We start from the raw sequence: 24,008 nt of genomic DNA, 5'->3' as shown, positions 1-24,008 counted from the left end.
TTAATGAATTCGTTAAGTGTCCCTAAATACAATAATATAATAATAATATTTATGAATCTAAAGTAATCATAAATACAATAGGTTAAAAGTGGTATGCATAGACAGAAAGATTTACACTGCTTTACTTTATGAGTTCAGACTCCCAATCAGTTTAAAAGCACTAAAAGTAGATCAAATCATATAGGGTGTTCCTCGTATAGGTTTCAATGCTTTACAGGGTGGCAGCGGAGCTCAAATGGAACGAAATACGAATAAACGAATTCTCATAATTCTGCCTATTTTTTACTTATTCTCGTGTTTCATAATTACATTTTGTCGATTCGTCAACTTTTATTCCTTCATTCAATATACACAATATAGAAATAAAATTTAATATTAATGTATACAGTGGTATTTTCCACATTACGACACAAACAAAGTATTCACAAATAAAGCAATTGAATTTTCAAAAACAGGTATAAGGAATTTTTAGTGATTAGTGGGTTGTATTGAAGGTTGTACTATCCCCGGCAGAAAGCATTTAATCAGACTAGTTAACATGATCTCTGCAACAATTATTTACACACGTAGTGAAAATGAAAAATACTGTTTCAGCTGTATTGAAAGATAGAATACAAAACTTTAAGATATTTGAAAAGAATATTAGAAAATAATAAATGTCTTTTCTGTGTAATTGTTAATTTTTGTTATTTTTTATAGGTAACTATTCTGAAAGAATAATAATGTCTTTTTCCTTGAGGAGAACCGTCAGATCTTTATTAAAAGTACATTCAAGTGAAGTCGATATTACGTGCATTCACGGAATAAGGACACTCGTCACGATTACCCTTTATCTTGCTCATCAGCTTATAGCCATATCGAGATTACCGTTTTCTAATCGAATCGATCTTACCGAGGTATGTATGAAAAATTAGTAAGAATACTATTCTTGAAATCGTGAAAAATATTACGGCTGCATAAACTAATCAATTTACTTCGTTATAACTAGACTGTGCATTTTATGCATTTGTCGCAAATATGAATGTTTGGCGGCAAACTGTTGGCTGAAGAATGTGAAAAGGAAAGGAGAGGGAGAGGGAGAGGGAGCGTTTCGTCCTGGGCCTGCTAGTGGACTCGTCAGTAAGGCTTTCTAGCAGACCCTGCCTTAGACGCGGGGATATACGATGGTCGGTTAAGTACGTATATATACGAACGAGGAAGGCTTCAGGTAGTTGCGGGAAAGGTGTCAACTCGGTAGACCTCTGATGGCGAATGTAGGAAGTAGTGCCGCCACAGTACCCCCTTGCCAGTGATGAACGATATCAGAGCGAGTTCTTCTTCCTAATGTCAGTTCGTGTCGAATCCTTTGAGTACCAACGAGGACGGGGACGTTGTGATCGGTGCCCACTCGATGACGATCTGTGTGAAACTGCGTTACTTGTAGCGCTCTGGTCGTCCGCTGACTCTGCGTCATGTCGTAGCGGGTATTGTTGAGGCGCTGTCGCTGTCGCTGTCGTCCAGCTGCAGGAAACCCTGAATGGCGAGCACGTTGCTCGTGCCGAAGATGCAGGATCGTCGTGGCCAGGCGCGTCGCCTTGGAACCTTATCGAGCCGTATATGCTGCTGTCCTAGAGTGGCCATTGGGAGGGTGAAAATCGTGGCGCCGCGTGCTCCTCCGTGCGTTGCTGATGGCCATCCTAGGAGAGGGATTACGTAGTCTCGGCAATTGTAAAGTGATGTCCGTCCATCCTTCTGGTAGGCGCGTCCCTTGCGTTGTAGGCTGCTTCCTCGTTGTCGGTCGGTCTCCTTCGTCTGCTGCGTATGCTCTTCTCGGGGTCACCAATTTGGCGGCAAACTGTTGGCTGAAGAATGTGAAAAGGAAAGGAGAGGGAGAGGGAGAGGGAGAGGGAGAGGGAGCGTTTCGTCCTGGGCCTGCTAGTGGACTCGTCAGTAAGGCTTTCTAGCAGACCCTGCCTTAGACGCGGGGATATACGATGGTCGGTTAAGGACGTATATATACGAACGAGGAAGGCTTCAGGTAGTTGCGGGAAAGGTGTCAACTCGGTAGACCTCTGATAGCGAATGTAGGAAGTAGTGCCGCCACAAATGTATAAAATATAAAATAGAAAAAATTTCAGTACAGATGACTATGAATTTTGCTGTATTTTTAATTATTTTAGTTCTTTTAGCGGTGACCAGCTTACAGTATTCTACTGCAAGTTGTTCGATCGAATTTTTTTGTTGGTTAATATAACATGATTCAAGGAGAGCTTTAAGATGATTGTACCAAATTTGTTTTTAACACTTTTGTCCAGACTTTTCAAGGCCCACTTTAGTTTTTTGTAGATAGGTAAACCTATAACTTTTGTACGCCCATCTTTTAACAGATACTGAGACGAATTTGGCAAACATCATAAAATAATACTTTTTTCCTTCTAAACCAATATTAAGAAAGTATTATTTACCTTAATTAAAACAATGTTCAAAATGGTGTCCATCAGCTGCAATACATTCGCGTAAATGATTAAAGAACGACTGCTTATGTAGTTCTATTTATAACGTCTGCACTGATAGTTAAGCTTGTAAAATATTTTCGATCGAACAGCTAGCAGTAGAATAATCTAAGCTGATCACATTTCGTGATCCACCCTGTATATGCGTCATGACACAAATCAATACTCAGCAGGAATGATGGACATATTCGTAAATGAAAAGTTTTTAGAACAATTTTTTAACGCCTTTAATTCTTTCGAAATCTCGGTGTTCAGAATGTATAATTTTACCTGTATTTCTCGTGATGTACAACATTTGTTACCAAGTATTGGTTATGACGTATATACACGCTAGTGGTGAAAAATTCATGCCATTAGGGACTGCAATTTCAGTGACGAACCACAAGGTTTAAGGAGTTAATGAAAAAAATTAATGTCTACCTCAATTTCAGTTCGATGAAACAATCTGTAAATATTGGAATTTGCATAAAGATCCGCAGTCTAGTTATAACACTTGCCGTTTGAAAATCTATTATGGATCCTCATATTTAATAACTATTCTCCGAATAGGTTGCAAACAATCCGATCAGTTCCGTTTTACGAGTATCGATGGTATATACGGATGCGTTCTTGCTATTGAGTGGCGTGTTAACTGCTTATAACATGGCGCACGAATTGAAGACACGGGGAGAGATTCGTTGGTTTTGTCGTCTTATCGCCAGATATATTAGGTATATTCTTTTTTATTAATCACCGATCTCTTAATCGAAGAAGACAAAATCATTTTTGTCAAAAGATTTCAATACTATAATGACACGATGGTATTTTTACGGAAGAAAATTTTGGTAATTCAGTTAAGACTTTTGCAGTCGATACACAATAGTCGAAAATCGCGGAAACCTGACAAAAATATGTTCTTTGATTTTTACAAAATTTGTGATACTGAGGTTTTCGAGGTCGCTGATTATAAACCCGCAATCAAAATTAAAAAAAACAAAATGGCGGATGTAATATCGCCGACAAGTATGTTGAAGTTGGATGTATTAAAAATTGTTCTTTTTTTAATTTTAATTGTAAAAGATGATTACTCTTAACTAATTTTTCGTTATTCGTCATGTTAATTTTGCAATGGAAATATTAAAAATATTGTTATTTTACAAATTTGAGCTTCTGTTCAAGTATGAAAAATTTCGAAAAAGATATGTCCATAATCTGTGATCTTTCCTCTTTAAAATTAATTTCCTCAATTCGTGGACATTACAGTTGTAGCCAGCTCAGACCAAGGAAGGTCGCGGTGTACGAATTCAGGTATGCGCGCCGCCGCCTTGAGGAAAAGTAGTCCTAGAGGAAAGTGCAGAGGAAATCACATACAGAATATCGACATATTTTTTCCAATTTTTTGATACTTAGTTCGGTGCTCAAATTTGCAAAATAACAAAACTATAAAAAAATAAAACCGAAAAAATTTAAAATAATAAAACCGGAGTTTCTATCTTCAATAATTATGGAGATAACAACTTTTATCGATTACTTCCAGGGGGTAGGTTGGGGCAGAATTTTTTTGGTTGATTCTACACTAAATCATCGATGAGTGTTCGAAGGCTCCTCGGCACTGAGTGTTCAGACGTTATTCCGACCACTGGGCGCTTGATTTGTTCCATGCAGGACCCGCCTAATGGTGGGGATGACGTTTCACCACTCATTGTCAGTACCGAGGAGCTTTCGAACACTCATCGATGATTTACTGTTTTAGGTATTAGTATGTATCTACTACAAATACATGGAGCCTCTCAGCAGAATATTGTAGAATACTGAATACATCTATATTGTAAAAATTTTTACACAAAAGTTTTCTGTATTTTCTTATACAATGAGATTAAAAATTGTCATAATTTACGTTTTAATTATGATTTCTTAAATATAGATATCGATTTTACTTACTTTTAGTAGTAAGGTCCATTTCTTGAATTTAAATTTGATGCACTTTCACCAAAGTTACAATGTTTTGAAGTGGGCGTCACGTTTAGCTTCTTTTCGGCGTAAAGCGCGGTTTGAACTGCGGTCACTTTTGCACTGATTATGAGTTATAGACGCAGGTAGAAACGATCTACATGTCTACCCCTTGCCGTTTAATATTCCTACTATCTATATCTATGTACCCAAGCAAATAATCCAAAACCCGAAATTTAAATATTCATTTTTGTGGTTTTAGCCAGGTCCTCGTGATTTCCGACCATTGTGAGACGATTCTAACGTGCGATCTACAACTACAAACTGGTGGCATATTCCATTTATAAAAGTCTATAGCTGGTTACCACAGGGTTCTAGCATTAAAATGAGAATGAAGATGAAAAACATTGTTTTGTAAATCAATTGTTATTTGAAATTGAAAGACATTCACAGGTTAAAAATCCAATCATAAAAATTTCAGATTTATAAATATGGAAATATTAAAATTCAAATAACTATTAAACTTTATTAAGTTTAAAAATTATTTAAAAAAAAATAATGAAATACATTTACATGAAAGTATACAAAATTTACATTAAACAATATATTGTAAAGTTATTATTATACAAGTTGTTAATAAAAATATGGAAATTTCCACGGGGTGAATTCTACAACCCCTGGCAAAGGGTTTCCGATTATACGCATTAATACGAAATTCACTGAAAATATTCTTGTTTTAAAACTATAAAATACTATCATATAAAGATTGAAGTAATGGGATACTGAAAGGCCGTTAATACGAAGTAAATAACAATAAACTAACACAAATTTCCATTTATTACGAAATGGAACATGATAAGAAATGAAATGTTACATGGGAAAAAGTTTCCGATTAGGAGAGTTCCTGGAAAAAAGTTTCCGATCATAGCTAGAATAAGTACGTTCTTGAATATCTGAGGCATAGTTTATAAGCATAGACACAAGAAGAGACCACAGAAATGTAAATAGAAGTTCACCTCTACTGAGTCAGTTAGTCGTACAATTTTATTCACTACACAAGCAAGTGAAAAGTTCAATATGCCACAACACAAAGTGTTCGAATGATATAAAGGTAAGAATAATCGAGCTTTGAAGGTAGGAAATAGCCAAAAAGGAGTTGCACAAATCATAGGATCCAGTCACAGTACAGTCAGTCACTTGAAAAGAAAATATAACGAAACGGGAAGTGTATCTAATCACGAAAGATGTAGTCGCCCTCGTTCAATAACTATGCGAGATGATAGAAAATTACGTCATATTGTAAAAAATACGAGACGATTAACTTCCAGAAAAATAAATTAGTAGTTAGCTCAAAACGTTTCTGACCTTACGGTCAGGAATCGTTTAAATGAAATGGGTTTCTTATTTCGAAAAGTATCGACGAAACCATATCTTATAAAAAAGCATGAAAGGGAACGCTTACAACAATGTAAGGAGCGTGCAAATTGGTCACTGGAGGATTGGCATAATTTATTTAATATATTGGCATATATTAGTACCAAAAATTATTTGAATTAACAAATAGGATCGGAAATTTTCTTCCATGTAACATTTCACTTTTTATCGTATTTCATTTTCATAATAAATGGATGTTTGTGTTATTTTATTGTTATTTACTTCGTATTAACCTTTTTTTAGTTTCCCATCACTTGTAGCTGTACATGATAGTATTTTATAGTTCTCAGATATGAATATTGTCAGTGAATTTCGTATTAATTTGTGTGATGGAAAACTTTTTGTCAGTGGTTGTACATGCAAAACTAAGACAAAAATCTAGAATGACGGAATTGCGTTCGAGGCTTTGTTTCCAAGTTATTAATAATTGTTGAAAATATGGGCGAATACGCGTAGATACGTCCGACACGACGGGTTATTCTTCTCAAGAGGCGCGCTCTTCAGTCGTTTAACGTGCTGGTTTCATTGATTCCATTTTATTTCATTTTTATATATTTAATTATTGGGTCATTTATCGATTCCTTGTATTAGCTGGGAATCGACTATTGGAGTAGTATCACGCATCGCGCCAGACGTATTTCACGCGTATTTTCAACAATTAATAACTCGGAATAAAATCCTCGAACGCAACTTCGTCATTCTTGATTTTTGTCGTTTATCATGTCGTATCGTGTAATTCGCTTGCACCCACCACTGTATAGCCAAGGACGTATAAGTAAAGTAGAGTGTAGAACAACGAAATTTTTCTAAGCTTTTTATACCAAAAACCATGTCAACACATTTGTCTGAATTTCATATCGAAACTATTTTTAACTCCGTTCAAATGCTCATTTTTATGAACAAGTCATTTGTCTCCCTATAAATATAAAAATAAAATAGCAGTCCGTTGTACATTTTATGACATAAAACTACGTCAGTGGTAACCAGTTATAATTTTGTACTATGACGTAAAACTACGTCAGCGGCTATAGAAGTGTCAATAAACTTTAAAAAGTAGTAATTAAGTCAACTTGAATATTGAACGGTACGTAATCTATCATTATTATTGTATAGACTCACGCCAGCTTTACTTGCGGTAGTGTTCTGGTACGCATTCGTAATGGAGCACATGGGATTGGGGCCTCAGTGGAACAGCGTTGTAATACCTAATGCTGAGCTCTGTAGAAGCAACGCGTGGACGAATTTGCTGTACATACAGAATTTCTTTCCTTTCGAAGAAATGGTATTTAAAACATTCCAAAATTAAGTATTGCTTTGAAAATCTCAAATTTCATATCACCTCCCTTTTTTTAGAAATACACCAGCAGAATAACTACACCCGGCGCCCAAAAATTTAATGCCGTGTTGCACAATCTCTTTGTGTATCAATCTATCTAATTCTAATAGCCACCTTAACACAAACATTTGAACAGAATCTTTTTGAATATTTCGATTCATTTCTATCCTTTACTCGCACCTCTCCTAAACGAGTCCCATTTACAGTGTTTTAGATTTTTGTACTGTTTAATTTTGCTGTACTATAGGGAAAATGTCCCAATTATTAGTGTTCCTAATACTACCCCTTTATTTATTATACTTAATAGAAAAGTAACTTATAAAGAATCGCGTATGAAAACTTTTATTACTAAATTGGAACTATGATTTACATAAAAACAAAGAAATACATGTACTTGTATGTACCTGGTATTTCAAAATTAATTTTGAAGGACGAAAGATTTGATGGTGAAATCATACTAAAAAGAAGTCGTAATTTTACTATTCACTCTACATCTATTTCCAACCTACATGTATTTACAAAATGAATTTTTAAAGTTTGTAAGAATTATTTTACTTTTTGAGCTGACAGTTATAGGGACACTAGGATTGCTTGTAGATTTTAATTAATTATTAATTAATTCTTCATATTTAATGTATGAAACTATTTTTTTAATGAGAGAGATGTTAAATATATTATGTCTTAAACTGAAACGATTTTTTGGTTAAACTACACGTAAAATGATTAAATGAAGTTACGCTACAATATGAAGGTGGCAGTAATTAGGACATCTACCCTAAAACCTACAGAAATTAATACTAGATTTACCAAACCTGTCAAAATGAGGGCCTTCAGATTTCTTATTTTACGATTACTGAAATGATAATAGTGTTTTTAACGGTATTTATGTTGATTTTTAATTTACTGCACATTTTATGTTATAGTATATTATGCTAAATTGTATTATATATTCTGTATACTACTATAGTATACAATTTAGTTTAATATAATTCAACGCTGGTACTTTTAGTGTTAACGATATTAAAATAATCAGACAGCGAAAATGTCAATCGTTTCCATGTGTCATAGATATGTACTTTTTTAAATGTGTGTATAAACTGTTGGTATTCAGATACTATTTTTTTTATTGATTTCTAGTGCGCGACTCACAGCCATCAACTTGCACTCGACATGCAGCTGTCTCTTTTGGCTCCGATGTTGGTATTCTTCTTGGAATGTAAGCCGATTATCGGGATTCTATTAATTTTCTTCTTCATCTTACTGTCAGCCACTCTTCGGTACATAGCGACGATGAGCAATTACCTTTCTCTCGTTATTTTTCACGGAATGTCGTAAGTATACATATGCATGTCTTGATATATTTTTAAACTCGTACCTGTTGCTTTATTTATACTCGTGATATTCCCACACTATGCTCCGTAGTGTTAAACACATTTCCGTATTTTCTCCCATTAGCACGGTGTTAACTATATAATGAGTATCCAATGCCATAATCGGACGAATTTTATCTTGAAAAATGAATTCAATTTTAGAATTTATCCGTGAATAACAAGTTAGGATATTATTTGAGAAAAAATTACACCGTTAGTCATGAATAAATTTGCAGCATTATTCAGACTGAATGTAATTTGAATAAGATTTTATTCGTGGTTTGCCAGCAATGAATAAATCTATGAAGAATACTCGATGCTTTCACTTTGCAGTACCTGAGCACTATGAATAGACTGTGGATTTTATGGATTTATAGCGTATTGGGTTCTGTGAAATACAATAAAAAAACATAGCTTTGATCAGATGCAACGAGTTTTTTATGTTATTCTTAAAGGCGGAATTACATATAGATCACAGAAAATAAGCTCGTTTTTGTGAATTTATTACAAGAAAACTGTTAAATAAATCATTCTAAAACGATCTGTACTTTATATTTATCGTTTAAAGTTGCAAAAAAAGTATTGTTTATTAAAAATTTCGGCTGTAAATGTCGCCATTGAAGGAAATTGCTACTGCCTCGCTGTTGCTTAATAACCTCGCCGTTGCTTAATAACCTCGCCGTAGGTATAAATTGGCGAGTACGATTTAATACAAAATACACAACCAATCCTTCTGTTCTGGTATACACAACCACATTATAACAAACTATAGTCGATGAACCTGGATGTTTAACGAAAGGATTAATTTAAACTTCATTTTGCATAAATGAATAAAAAAATTAACCTAAAAATCATACTCTGGTTTTATAAGGTCTGCAACCTTCTAAAATTACTAATACCTTTTATTAGTATTTTTCGTTCATCGACGATATAATTTCAGATATAATAAGAAATATTTTTGAGTTTTCCATTTGAGACGAAGAAGCTAGAATGCTAGCTAATTTATATCTCCGGCGGCGAGGCAAGAATGATCTTCAATAGCGATACTTACAACTGACATTTTTAACAAAAAAAATTTGTTGTAATTTGAAACGATAAATATAAAGTACTGAAGTTTTATAATGATTTATTTAATAGTTTTTTTTTTATAAATTCACAAACATCAGCTTATTTTCAGCGTTCTATATGTAATTCCCCCTTTTACCCAATAAGATACGAAGGGAACGAAGAAATTCCTACCTTTGTTCTTGTTTTTATGAATTACTTTATAAAATGTCATTTTGCATAAACATCCACAGTCTAGCTATAAAATACGTGTAGCGTTTCCTCAGATAGCGATTCGTTTATTCATGATGGAACGCATATCACATTGATTTTATTCATTATGTTATTCAACTACATTTTTGCTACTTAAAAATTATTTCGCCTCAAAATATTTATTCGATACTCTATTCAGTGTCGAACTATCGAAATATCGCCAGAATGGTGAATTATACCTGCATGACAAAAAATAATTTTTTGTAGTCGCACGGAAATGCACCAAAGAATAATAAACGCGTGTGCAAAAATAACACCAACAATGTTAAAAAAAGATAGGACAGGAATTCAAACTTCGACTACCAAAAATTATTCTTAATAATGGAGCGCATATCGAGGGATAGCCATCTTACGTCAGATTGATTTGAAACAGACATACACACATACAAGCACTACGCACGCACGCACAATCGCTTCTTTTTAGAACCACCATGATGTACAAAGTCTGGCCGAACAATCTCCTCGTGGTGTACATTGGGTAACGCTAATACCGGCGGCACGTAAAATTTGAGTGTTAATAACTCAACAAAATATTACGACAAATACAACTATATCTAGTGGTTTGAATACACCTCGATGTCAGCTATTGGAAAATATGATAAAAAATGTGGAGTTCTATTCAAAAATATAGAGGTGACCTTCACAGCACATTCCAAGGTTACCTCAAGGTCAAACAATTATCTTCAAAATACGTCCCCCTCGATACCATATAACTTTCATCTAAAACATTTTTTCGTATTTTTGATACCTACAGAAATAATCAAGTGTAGACACTTAAAATAGACATATTGTATACATATGTATATGTATGCAGAAAAAAACAGGAGAAGACAGAAAACTTATAAAAAGAAAGTTATTTACATCCATTTTCAGAATTGCTTATGGCGGATTTTGACGCCATTTTTCTGGCCGATACTGAATTTTTCGGGCGAGTCATACTTATTTCAATTCTTAGGAGGTCGAGTTCTATAATTTCCAACCACTATTTTTTCAAAACTGATTTCACATCTGGGTAACTTCTGTTGTTAAAGTATAAATACATTCGCAATTGTTGATGATATACATAACGTCTTTGTAAACATTCTGTTTGGTTGCCGCAACATAGTTTTGTGTCTTAAATACATTAATTTCAAGCCAATAAAAATGAGTATCTAAATTCAGTTGAAACAATTTAAATTTAAATGTTAATAGAATGTAAATTATACAGCAAACTACTAGTTTCAATATTCCAAAGTTTGACTTTCTATTGTTTTTGTTTACTGAGATTACATTCATACTATTTTAAAACAATTTTCATAATTTCCATCCTCCTTTTAATAATAAACACCTACAATAATTGTCACGTAATGCAAGTTAGAAGATAAGCCAACCAATTGTAAGAGAATAAGAAAATAACTGTTGCAAAAGTGTCAAGAGAATTAAAGATCCATTTTATTTCTCAATTCCACATTATTCTGATTCGATCTTTCGTAGAAATTTCGAAGAACTGATCAAAGTGCGATTTATTGATTCTAGATTAAAGCACCTTTACAAGACTGCCAATTTAACGTATATGCTACCATTGCATAGAGCCACGCCGTATGTATTCGGCGTGGGACTCGGTGTGTTACTGCATTATACTGGAAAGAACGTCAGAATCCACAAGGTAACCTTTGAATACAGTCCATAGTCTATTTCTCAGAGAGGAAATGTTGATCTACTACTTTTAGGTGTTAGTGATCTTGGGTTGGTTGATCGCAATGGCTTTAGGATCATGGTCGTTATTTTCACCTTGGCATCTAGCCAGAAGAGATTACGTATACGATGTTGAAGAAGCGACGAATTACGCTGTGATCTGTCCAGTCGTGTGGGCCTTGGCCATATGCTGGTTCATATTTGCGTGCCATACGAATCATGGAGGTACGACTTTTAATGTTGTATACGTATGATAACTATTTATATTTACTACCATAGGGTGTCTATTTTAACTGGACCCGGTGGAATATCGGTAATTATTTGGAATAGGGGCGTCTTCACCGATTTCAATGACCTTGAAATATGTTGTTAAGGTCACCACTCTGAACAATTTTTCCTATACATGTTACCGCCGCTCAAATTTAGTTTCCGAGATATTCGCAAAAATATATTCGATACTGTACATTGTATGTTGCTGTTTACAACATTTATGTTCTTGGTCTGTGGTATTCTACAGTACCCACCACACAGCTCTAGTCTTGTTTACCTGTGAATCGTGTACCGCAAGGTGGTAGTGTCTTAAAAAAATACGTTTCAAAGCATTCATACTGATCTGAGTTGGTTAAGACTTGTTAAAAAACAAAAAAGGTATTGTTCAAAGCATTATACTGGTCTCAGTTAGTTAGAGCTATTTAAGAAACCTACTGGTAGAATAAATACTTTATTATTTCGTCGTTGAATTCTGCCAAAAATCCAATGTGATAATACTGATAAAATAGAATAGATATTTTAAATGACTCGCACGTAAACAACGCTAGAGGTGTGTGGTGTGTAGGTACTATAGGATATATAAAACAATATAGTGTGTCCCAAAATAGATGTAAGTCCTTGAAAGGGGTGACCCCGGGGTGATTTGAAGTAATTTTTTCCTTAGCAGAAAGGTTCTCCGAGGTTTTGTTAACGATTATATCAACAAAAAACTCCGACCAATCAGAGTGCGAGTATGCCAGCTGAGCTCTCGCGGTAGAGTTGGCTACGCGCTGCTCTTGTACTACGAATAAGCAAGTCGGCAGGCATTGAACGGAACTGCGTGTAATAGCAAATGAAAATAAAAAGTTCGATTTTATTTGTGATGTCTCTTTCATTTGCTATTCTGCACAGTTTTCTTCGATTCATGCCGACTTACTTGTTCGTAGTACAAGTGCAGCGCATAGACAACGCTACCGCGGGAGCTTAGCTGGCAGACTTGCGCTTTGATTGGTCAGGGTTCTTTCAAGGACTCACACCTATTTCGGAACACCCTGTATAGTATTTTTTAACTAATTTTTTTTTTACGGGGGAAAACCTTGAAAAGGTGCACCGCCTCCGCTGGGGGCGGTGACGGCCAATGTGAGGTTTCACCCACTAAAAACCTTCCGGTGACCCTTGGGTGTAGGGCTGGCAACGGAAACGATCGGCATGACCGCGGCCAGCCCCGCCCATTGCCCTCCACTATAGGTGTTTAAAGCAAGGGCTCTTCTCTGGAGGTGGAGCGATTGCCCCCTCCCGCGCCCCGCCCCGGGACGGCTGTGATGCCGCCCCTCTACCTCCTACCTACAGCGCCGAGGGGTCACCTCTCGACGCTGTCTTTTCGTGGGCCGACCGCGAAAGGAGGTAGTAACCCCAGTACCACCCCCTCGGCCCGGTTGCCCCGCGGGCGACGCGAGGGTCATCGCGGCTGGGACCCTATGAATCGCGCCACCCGCGGGGCAACCCCCAGTATTTTTTAACTACCTTTAACCAACTCAAATCAGTATAATGCTTTGAACAGTAGTTTTTTCTTTTTAACTGGCTCTAAGTAACTCAAATCAGTATAATGCCTTAAATATGTAATATGTTAAATTGGTCATACAATAAAGACATCAAACATATTTTCTTGAATATCTGGCAAACTAAGGCCGAGCGGCGATAATATGTATGGGGAAAAGGTATTCAGAGTGATGACCTTGACAACATATTTCGAGGTTATTGTAATCGGTGAGGACTCTCCAATTCCGAATAATTACCGGAATATCTTGTAAAAAACTGAAGTTATTAAAAAAATGTTCTGAAAAATTTTTTTGGTATGAACGGGGACATGTGGTATACATAATTTTTTTGCAGATTCGGAGAGATTTCAAGGACCAGTTAACTTTTCTATACGAAATGCTATATTTTTTGTCATAATATGATAGCGTTTGTTGAGCCGAGTTCATCGATGTGCTATATATGATCGTTGAGTGTAGTAGGAAGTCATAAAGATGTTAAGTAGTCAGATTAATGAGAGTCGCGTAGCACGATTACGTAAGGTTTGGTAGCACACAACCTGTGATCACGTAGACTTCTTAGTATACTTACAATTAGTGATCTTATAACATATAAATCGTCTCAACAAATCTTATCAAAAATATATCACCTTCTATTGTAAAAAATTAATTTGACTTTGAAATTTCCCTTACTACTCTACCTGCCAAAAGAATATTTATATCACATTATTTCACCCTCCATATCACACAATTTTTGTAAGAAAGATTTTTTATACCTTCACTATTTTACGAGGTAATCGACCAGGTCCAGTTAAAACAGATACCCTGTTTACGAATTCTCAAAGACACTTCTTGTTAATTATATAAAAGTTTATGGATTGCAAGCACTATTCGATTTGATTTCATTCAAACAATTAATTTTGTACTAAGTTTCTGTGTTAGAATTTTGTATTGTGGTAATGGATGGTTCATATTCTTCCTATAAGAAAATTTCAGTGTCAGTCCTAAGAATTTCTGTAATAATGAGAATTATTTTATGTATTATTACTTCGACACTGGGATTTTTGTTTTGTTATTATTAACCCGTTATAGTTCTAAGTGATTGTTTCTTAATGTTATCAAAATCTGTAAAAGCTTAGCACGACTTAGTCCTTAATCTTCTGCTTATTCAAAAGTATATTATGTAATAAGTACAATTCAATACGTGAATTTTTCTATTATTGAAGACGTAAAAGCTTTTAAAAAAACGAAGGGTGGGCATTTGAACAATATTGAACGCTTATATTCAAACATACCATTTGGGAACGAAAAAGTTCTTCAATGTAGGGACTATATGTACACGGATGCGGGTAATGAAACAATTGACACACAATAAATTACAATAATAAGGACTATATTTAATTTAAAACTATAACATAAAACAACAAAACGACTGAATTACAACACACGACCAACGACTAATCTACGACAACGACTGGTAACTCTACTTTCATCTGACAAACTGACTCGAAACCATGCCCTGTCTTCAGCATCCACACCTACAACATACACCGATGCCTTACATCCCTCGCTCTCGAACTACGCAACTATTCGTAGAAATTCCAATCACCCAATACCCGACGAAACAGTCACACGAAACTAAGCAAATCTAATTCTTACTGCGCTCTTGGAAATCTATCACGTTTCGCTACAAACATACCCACGACCGATCCATGCCACATTCATCCACATACCATAATTATGCTGTACTTATTATTATTAACATTTAAAAATCAGGTTAAAACAATTTTGAAAATCCATTTATAAAATGTTGTTTCATCTTATTTAAGGAAGAACCATTTCTGAAGACTGTTAAACAGCTCTGTCCTTAGTAAATAAAACAAAATTTTGATGCAAATTGAACGATTGTAAATAATCATAATTCTTATTTTCCTAGGAATAATCAATAGGTTCATGTCGAATCATTGGTTAGTAATCTTTAGCAGAATATCGTATGCAGTATACTTGACGCAATTTGCAGTATTCTTCTTCAACGTAGGGACCACAAGATACTCAACCGAGTTTCAGCTACTTAGAGCTGTAAGTAAAAGAAGTAAATATAAACCACAACATTAATTCTGTTAAGAATCATTATGCAGTAGTGTTTCTGAAATCATTCGTTTTCAAAGAAATGTCACTAGATTCTTACTTTTGTACTATAAACAATATTTTATAATAATAGTAATGAATTCATGAGAAAAAATTGAACTTGAGGCATTTAAGATGTAAGTCAACCCATATGTGTATCTACAAAATTATTTAAAAAAAAGACAAACATTCTCGTTAAATACAATTTGCAATTAGTTTCCAAACAATACGAACATATCACAATAGCAGTTAACAATTTTAGGATTCCAAATATAAAATAATTCCAGTAGTTGAAATAAAAGATTCAATTTAAAATAAAAGTTTATATATTTAAAAGTTATAGTTTTAAAAGTTATATCGTCACTCAAGAACAGATTTTGTTTCCCCACACAAATATTTCCCTTATTATTACTCCACGTCTACAACAAAAGGAAAGATATTATTTCTCTCAATTATGTGAGTTAATTTGTAAACTTACTGTCAGTATTTTACTGTAAAGTATTTTGAACGGTAGCAGGAGAACTTAACTGGAGCAAGAAGTATCTTATGATACTATGCCGGATCTATTTTCATTGTACGTTAATAATGCTTCAAAGTTACAATATGCTTCTATAATAGAACATGTTGTTTACGCATCTGGGTGAACCAAATAGAAACAAATTATTGGCCTAGACTTTCCAGCTGTTCGTGAAAATAGGGTATGATCTAATGGCCATATTTCCAAAGGCACTGCTTGCGTGACTGCAGTGAATGGGTAATGTTACTACTGACTGTGAGCTTGGGTCTCTTGATCCAATGCCAATAAAAATCGTCTGACGACAAGATTCTTATCCTACCACACTTAACATGCTTCTATAAAGGTACACAGCCTGGAGCTATGTGTGTATCACTTTCAGAGGTTTTATAACAGTATATGGTCATCTTGGACAGTTGTCTACGGCGCAGGCTCTTGATTTATACTTATCTCTGTGCCTGAGCTAACAATGAACTCTTTTCTACAAACATCTAGAACAGTGCTGCTCAACCTAGAATTTCGCGGGCACAGGCGCCCGCCATTGCCTGCGGTCAATGCTCCCAGGGCACAGCTGAGGGCAGTGGCGTCTGTAGAATGGGGAGCAACGATTGTGGCGGCAGTATACAGTGTGTCCAGTTTAAATCAGAACAGTTCAATATTTCGTAATCGAGTAACGATATGAAAAAATTGTTGTTTTATAAGTTTGTTGGTACAGAAGGTATATTTCATAGTGTAGGGCATTTTTTGTTCCATTTCTAGGTTCTCTACTACTCTTTAGAATATTGAAACGTATATTATATGTAAATCTGGAAAGAAGTCCCGCAGAAGTAATGTGGATCCGATTGGTTAAATTTCCATATGCTCACTTTCTCAAACACAATTGTAGATATAGGGTATATGTATTTTCATTATTGGCAGTAACGGTAACACACATCCTCGGAATATATAGCATCGCACGACAAAGAGACCGAACGGGACATGTCGAGACCGAGTGGGATACTGCCCCAACGTCTTGGAGTGTTAACCATTGGACGGCGGGAGTGTCAGGCAGTGGTACGCAGACTTAGTGAAGTACCCTTCTTACTCCTATGGTATACCGCTGGACTTCTTTCCAACTCTACATAATACCTGCGGCATCCTATACACATACGAATCTTATGAACTTTGCTATTATTTAAAGGATTATATAAAATATCCTTTTCAGATTGATCCTCTGGAAGCAGCTGTAGTGTTAGCCGTATCCATCATCATAACTCTCTTCTTTGACCTGCCCATGCAAGAGATCAAGAACGTTATAATGGAAAGCACGGACATACAAACCGTAGAAGTTTCCTCTACGGAGAAACCTGCATCAGAAGTCATCGAAGAAACACAGAAACCAATCCGACCGGATCAGCAACCGAGGAAAGTATACGAGGAGGATGAGGTGGCCTCAACCGGTTGGGATTGGCAGAAGGATATAATCCAGGGTGCCGCGAAGTCGAACAACGAAGTTGTCGAAGATGAGGAACAAGTCGACATGCCAATTTTAAAGAAATCAGGTCGAAGAAAATCGTTCATCTCCCATGATTCCTCGGAAGGCGAGTTTGTACCAGCTTGGGATTCGGTGAAAGAGTTGGACAGAAGGTACCTCACAAATGATGACGTATACAGAGAAATAGGAAGACGAGGAACAAGTGTTGACAGAGGCTATCGAGGTTCTGAGCACGATGAAGAGTTTTTCAGATCACAACAGGAGCGTGATGAGACTGTTAAGCGAACTAGACGTTCGCTGTCTAGGAGTCGTGACAACAGGAGGTTGACAGCACATGATAGCGATGAAGAGGATGAGTATCCACGAAGGCGGGAAGACTTAGATGAATCTAGAAATTACAGAAAATCCGAGTCCAGAGGGAGATCTGTGGCTAGGGAATCTGACGATTATCGTTCTTGGGAGTTGGTTGGTAAAGAACGTACACCCTCTCGAAGTTCAGATTCTAAACGGCCATTTGGTAAATCAGAGGAGTACGAGTCAGTGCAAAGACAAACAAGACCTCATTTGCTGTCGAGTGCCCCCGACGCGAGGAAAATATACTCCTCAGAAAGCGAAGAAGAGATTTCGCAACGGAGAAAACTTGAAAAAAGACACCCTTCGGTAGAACCGAGGATCAGCGACGAGGAGGATTGGGAGAGCGAATTGAGGATACGAAGGAAACAATTTATGGAGAAGCTTGCAACGCAAGACCGAGAGTCCCTGCTCGAAGAAGAGGATTTAGCCTCTTTGAAGAGGAGGTCTTCGGCCGAGGGGAAGCTAGCCTTGTTGAAGGATCCTTCGGCGGACGACAACATGGATTCCTGGACGGTTAGCGTTGGCTCACGAGTCGCCCAGCTGGGATCGTCTCAGGAACGCAGCGAGCCCGAAGAGGATAACGCCTACATACGACGAAGGGAGTACCGTGAACAAGCACCACCTCCTAGAGAAGACACCCAGAGCGAGGAAGAGGTTATCTGGGACGCTTCTAGGAGAAGATCGTATACCAGCAGTAGTCAGATAACCTCTGTCGAAGAGGACGAAGATGCTTCAAGTTTTAATTTCGTCTTGACGAAAGACAGCAAGAGGACATCCTTACAGGCAGGGATTACAATGGTTAAGAAACAAAATGAAACGTTTCGTCTGGAACGAGTTAAAGAACCTTTTGCTTTCTATTTATTATGCGATAAGACTTGAATGTTCAGAGATTTAGGTTTACATTTTTATTTATGCTTTAACACGTTCAAGTCTGAGCTCACAGCCTGTAATCCGATACCCCTAACTTTGAGTGTGGGGCGTACTCTGAAAACTGAGAAAGTTACAAAGTCTAAATCAGTAACGTCATTTGAACTGTCAAAATAAAAAAGAACGAACATCCTGCGACCCACGTGATCTCTGGACACACCAAATACTCATGCCTTATGATCACCGCATTTGACGCTAATGGATGTCACTCGTGTTGAACGTGGTAAAATTCTTTTGATCGGATAGAATTGTATTTTCAAATAGAATTTCATTCTGTTCCATTGCAATCGCTTACGGGTTACGCAAGTTTCATTGGTTGGATACATAGGATACATCCCAGATAGCACCGTACATCCTAAGGACGTCCGTTTCATGTCCAGTTTATATCCGAATGTCCTACGTCCATTTTGGACATCCCTAGGACGTTCTTAAGACTTAAGTTTCGGATGTTCTAGAAACGTCCGTCCCGAAAGTCCTACGGATGTTCTCAAGACTTAAATTTTGGATGGTTTCGGTTAGTATTTTTGCCAATGTCATTCCGTGCAAGGTGATGGAACCTCATGAACAAGGTGTTAGTCTTTAAAGAACCAATAGAGAAGTGTAACGACACTAGTGGTTTTGTGCGAAAACCTCAAGAAAGTTGAAAAAACATGTGTTTTCTTAAACTGTCTCTAACCAACACCGAATCAGAGTTTTGCTGTGAAAATAGAAATAAACACGATGTACTTGGAGATCATAATCCCTAGACCTATATTTTCATTATAATTCCTTACAAGAAATTTAACCTTTTATTTATTATCAGGAACTAACTATTATAGATTTAATTTCTACTAAGTGGGGAAATCGCAGGAAAGTTAATCTTTTATTGGTTAAACACAAACTAACCTAACCTAACTCCTGTCACCTTGCACAGAATGAAACCTAACCGCAATTTTAAACATTAGGAAAACGTTTCTTATACGTCTTTTAAGACATGACCATAGCGTTTTTAAAATCTCTTTAAGCGTTCCCACAACGTACAGGGAATGTTACTTTGACATATTCGGGAAACGTTCTGAGAATATTGACACAGGACGTCCTCAGGTCGCTCCACTTTGTAAATAGGACCTTCCTAGGACATTTACAGATCTTAACGAGGACCTAACGGGGTCATATGGACCTCTTCGGGACATCCTCCGAATGTACAGAACGTCCGGAACGTACGTCCATCGGACGTACATAGGACGTTTTTGTGCTATTTGGGATCAGTTAAAAACATTACTTAAAGTATCTCCATAAATATAAGAAAAGAACAAAAAAAGAAAGTTTATGTATTGAGTCACAAATACTACGTTTGACACACAATTGTGCTCAAGATCGTATTTTTATCGGGTGTGAAAGTCATTATTGTTTACTTAAATGCATAATTCAACAACGACTATTTTGTAAGATTGTTAATAATCAACTGAAAGTTATTTTTTGTTACCACTTCGGAAATAGTGTGGCACTTACTGTTAGTTGAAAGTACTCAAACGTCTAGGGCTTTCAACATTCTCCACAAGGTGGTAATATTGAAAAAAAATACGAATTCGTCTCTGAGAAAAGAAGTCTGCAGTTCAGGGTTAAAACGTAAACGTTTTATTAATACGATAGATACCTGACTTCGAATGTAACATATGTATTTGGCTGTAGTAAATTTGGGAGTCTATTTATGAAAATTGAGAAATCTATTCGTATTATTATAATCTATTCGTATATTATCTATCGTAAAATTATTCTTTTCTTATCACATATAGAAATTTCTTCATAAACAATAATTTATTATGTTTATACATTCGACAAAAGTTTCGTCTTGAATACTAACAGTACAGAATTCATTTAAAAAACTCAAAGTTATTTAAGTACATAATTTCTAACACATATGATTTTATTATAAATATTTAGACCGTTTAAGAAAGCCAAATGAACCAAAACCAATGAAAAATATGACTTTAACCAAGACATTCATGTATTCAACCGTATCACTCTGGTTTCAGATCTTTTTCTCTATCGTTTCAAACAATAGTTACTGTAAGTGGTCACATTAACCCATGATCAGACATGCAAGATCTTGTGCGTGAACGGTCACGTAGCGTTCGCGCTTTTAAAACAATACAAATTTTTACAAAATTCATATAACATGTAGTAACAATTTACAAGTAGTTTTAGTAATAACTTACTTTACTACGCAAAACTAAGGAATTGGGTGGTTCCAGTTCAGAAATATCTGGTTTATACATTGCGTGGTCTCTTAGACGCCACGTGTCCGATTAAGGGTTAATTGAAACACCTTAAATATTTCAATCTCTTTTTACAGGACTTATCGAAGCTGTCACAGGAAGACAGTGAACTGTCTGACTCCGGATGGAACGTAATGAAGAAAGAGAATACCGACACTTTACCTAGATCCACATCTCTAGGTTTGTTCAAACGGGAGTCAATTGTAAAGAGTCAAGCCAGCGAGGAAGATCCGGATCAGCAGGAACGAGAACACCCTTTCAAGAAGGCGTGGCAGATGCAGAAGTCCAGGTCCGAGGAAGATGGAAAGTATGCCATCAAGGATGCCAGAGATCAAGCGAAGACGGAACTGAAACCAAAAACCGATGACGTTCCGACTGTGGAAAGAGAACCTAGCGGGGAACAGAGTTCAGAGTGCGAAGATGTTGCATCATTTGCTGATGACGAGTCTGAATCTATCTCGTTCTCACGGAGCAGAAGCACCGACACGGAGGATAACAGGACTTATTCGAGGTCCGAGGAGACTGCGTCGACAGAGGGCGGAAGCGCGAATACCAGCTTCGAGGACAACAAAGCCAATTCGAAATCGGACATTGAGGAGGACTCTTCGAAATTTAATTGGCCGGACGAGGAGGAACAGTTTGAAATTTATAAAGCAAGCCTGAAGAGCAAATCGGAGGAGACGGATTGGACCTGGGAACACGAGGAAACTTGAATGGACAAACGGGGAGATATAAAAAAAATAACTGTGCCGTAAATAACGAGGTATATTATTATGGAAGATGTTACTTCGGATCGTGGAGAGCCTACTGGGATGAGAGAATTTGTTTGAAACGCTATTAAGCTAGGAAATACGCCAAAGAATCGATGATTGATGTTTATATTGTCAGTTAATAAATTATGAATAGATTATTTAGAAATACATTTTTATAATCCCCTTTGTTTCATGCAGTTTAGTATTTCAGTTGAGTATTCAGTATTGATAATATTAGAGCATCTCTTATGTACAGACGAATTCAAAGAAGTCGAAGAAAGAATACAAACATTTAGTTCTCAATACAAATACTCTATAAGTGCTAAATAACATAACATTTAGACTATTGACTTTCTAAGAAGATATAAAAGGCAAATTGTATTGTAGAAATCATAAAATCTTTTGGGGTAAACGGGATAGTTGACTCTACTTGTGTATAGGTACCATGCTTCTCCTGTTTTCTTCTATACAGGGTGTCCCACGCAACTGAGCCAAGATACATCTTTAAAACGGTAGAGAGTGCACAAAAGTTTAATTAGGAAAAAAATATCTGCTTACATGTGATTCATCACATGGCGCCTATGTCTGCTCCGGGAGTGGTGGCGTTTCAGAGAATTCAAGGTCATCTCTATTTTTTTAAATACAACTATTCGTCGTTATAAACATCGATTCATGTATTTTTCATTCTATGTAAAAAAGTTTGTTGCCCGCCAAATAAATATTAGGCAACTGTTTCAATATTCTCTTAGTGAGAATGGATCGTATAATTGCTCGACCGGTAGAGCTGATGATTCGCGAGTATTGTGATCAAGTCTTGTCGAATGATCGAACGAATGCGTGACTTGTCGAATGAGTGCGTGATTATCGATACGAGATACGAGTACGAATGTTTTCGAGTGATCGAATACGAATGTGGCACGACTGACGAAGAGTGTAGGGATAAATGGAAATGAGTGAGAGTTGGTATGACTGAGTGCGTGAAGTCGGGCAAGAAGAACGAGATTAGTTAGTCGACTGAGCGTGACCACGTGCGAAGAAGCCAAAGAAACAAGTGTGAATAGAGCGCAATAAAGGGGCTCGCAGAAAATAGGTGTTTTCATTAATAGAACCCGAGTCCTGGTCCGCTACACGAATGTTCTTGTCGAAACAAGTGTTTGCGAGTGATCGAATACGAATGTTCTTGTCGAATCGAGTGTTTGCGAATGAATACAAATCTTTGAGTCCAAGTGACTTTTGTCGATACGAGTGCGTGATTGTCGATACGAGTGTTCATGTGAATGAATGGTTTGAATGTACGAGTTTCGTGTGACGTCGCGCTTCTTCCAAGTTCGCCGAAGGCGTTACCAAAATTCGCATTCTTATTGGTTATGCCCTGAAGGGGAAGGCAAATTCCTGGGTTTTCCCAAGTGACGTCGAAGTGGAAAACCTCTTCTTCAGGGCGAAGCAGACCCTACAAAAATATCGCGCACGTGGTCACGGTGCGACTTGATCGCGACGAAATTTCGAGTCTCCCAACAGTAGGGTTTATAGCTGTATTGTCTGCAAGTCAGCACGCCCAGGTAAGACCCGGCGCGCATGGGTCCCAGGTTACCGTGCGTATATGGCGGACTAAATGTTCAAGTCTTTTGTTTATTATTCCCTTTTGTTAACGAAATTGTAATTGCAAGGGGCCAGTTTCGAAAATGACTAAAATGCACGGACGAAGGAAATAAAGTAATGAAAACTAACTGTATCGACCGACTCTATAGTCGTCTCTAAAACCATTGTACAAGGGTAATGATACATTTGGATTAGTAACTTGATAAACAGACTGTACGTTTACATGTGTAATGACAATTCGCGATTGTAAAAACGTCCTAGACACTACCCAGAGAGCATATAACGCCCAATGACGTCTTGAAGACGCCTTAAAAGCGCCTTAGATCTAAAACACCCGTAAAATGGGCGTCTTCAAGGTGTCATGTGCTATATGGGTATGTTGCTAGTAAAAGCCATCACTTTCAGCATTTGCTATAATTTAGTGGAAAGTTTATTGTTTTCATGGTCCCTAGACTTCTCTCGTTTCTACCAAAAATGCTTCTTTTTGGGTGAAGGTCAGTTGAAGGTTAACATTCTTACATCGTTGAATTTGTTCTTTCATGGGCTATAACACTATGGCAACAGTAATGTGTGAACCCATTAAAAAAAAATTCGATCGCCTAATAAATGGACTCGAAAAAAATGAATTTCTTGTCAGCACCTTGCGCTCAGCAAACAGTGCAACTCT

General features: G+C 36.7%; 1 protein-coding gene across 1 annotated transcript in view; it reads left to right on the top strand.

The window, feature by feature from the left end:
* LOC107187096 overlaps positions 1 to 21,731 on the top strand; it is a 32,425-nt gene extending 10,694 nt beyond the window's left edge. Inside the window, exons 6-14 of the mRNA XM_015575103.1 lie at positions 700 to 896; positions 3,042 to 3,202; positions 6,969 to 7,137; positions 8,329 to 8,522; positions 11,394 to 11,523; positions 11,588 to 11,777; positions 15,273 to 15,415; positions 17,182 to 18,588; positions 21,068 to 21,731. Of these exons, the coding sequence (XP_015430589.1) occupies positions 700 to 896; positions 3,042 to 3,202; positions 6,969 to 7,137; positions 8,329 to 8,522; positions 11,394 to 11,523; positions 11,588 to 11,777; positions 15,273 to 15,415; positions 17,182 to 18,588; positions 21,068 to 21,703 (3,227 nt within the window). The 3' untranslated portion in view covers positions 21,704 to 21,731. The remainder of the gene's footprint in view (positions 1 to 699; positions 897 to 3,041; positions 3,203 to 6,968; positions 7,138 to 8,328; positions 8,523 to 11,393; positions 11,524 to 11,587; positions 11,778 to 15,272; positions 15,416 to 17,181; positions 18,589 to 21,067) is intronic.
* The last annotated feature ends 2,277 nt before the right edge of the window (positions 21,732 to 24,008 follow it).

Source organism: Dufourea novaeangliae, unplaced genomic scaffold (assembly GCF_001272555.1).
Source record: "Dufourea novaeangliae isolate 0120121106 unplaced genomic scaffold, ASM127255v1 scaffold97, whole genome shotgun sequence".
NCBI lineage: Eukaryota > Metazoa > Arthropoda > Insecta > Hymenoptera > Halictidae > Dufourea > Dufourea novaeangliae.
The sequence above is the reverse complement of the archived record's forward strand: the minus strand, read 5'-3'. Positions and strand labels throughout refer to the sequence as shown.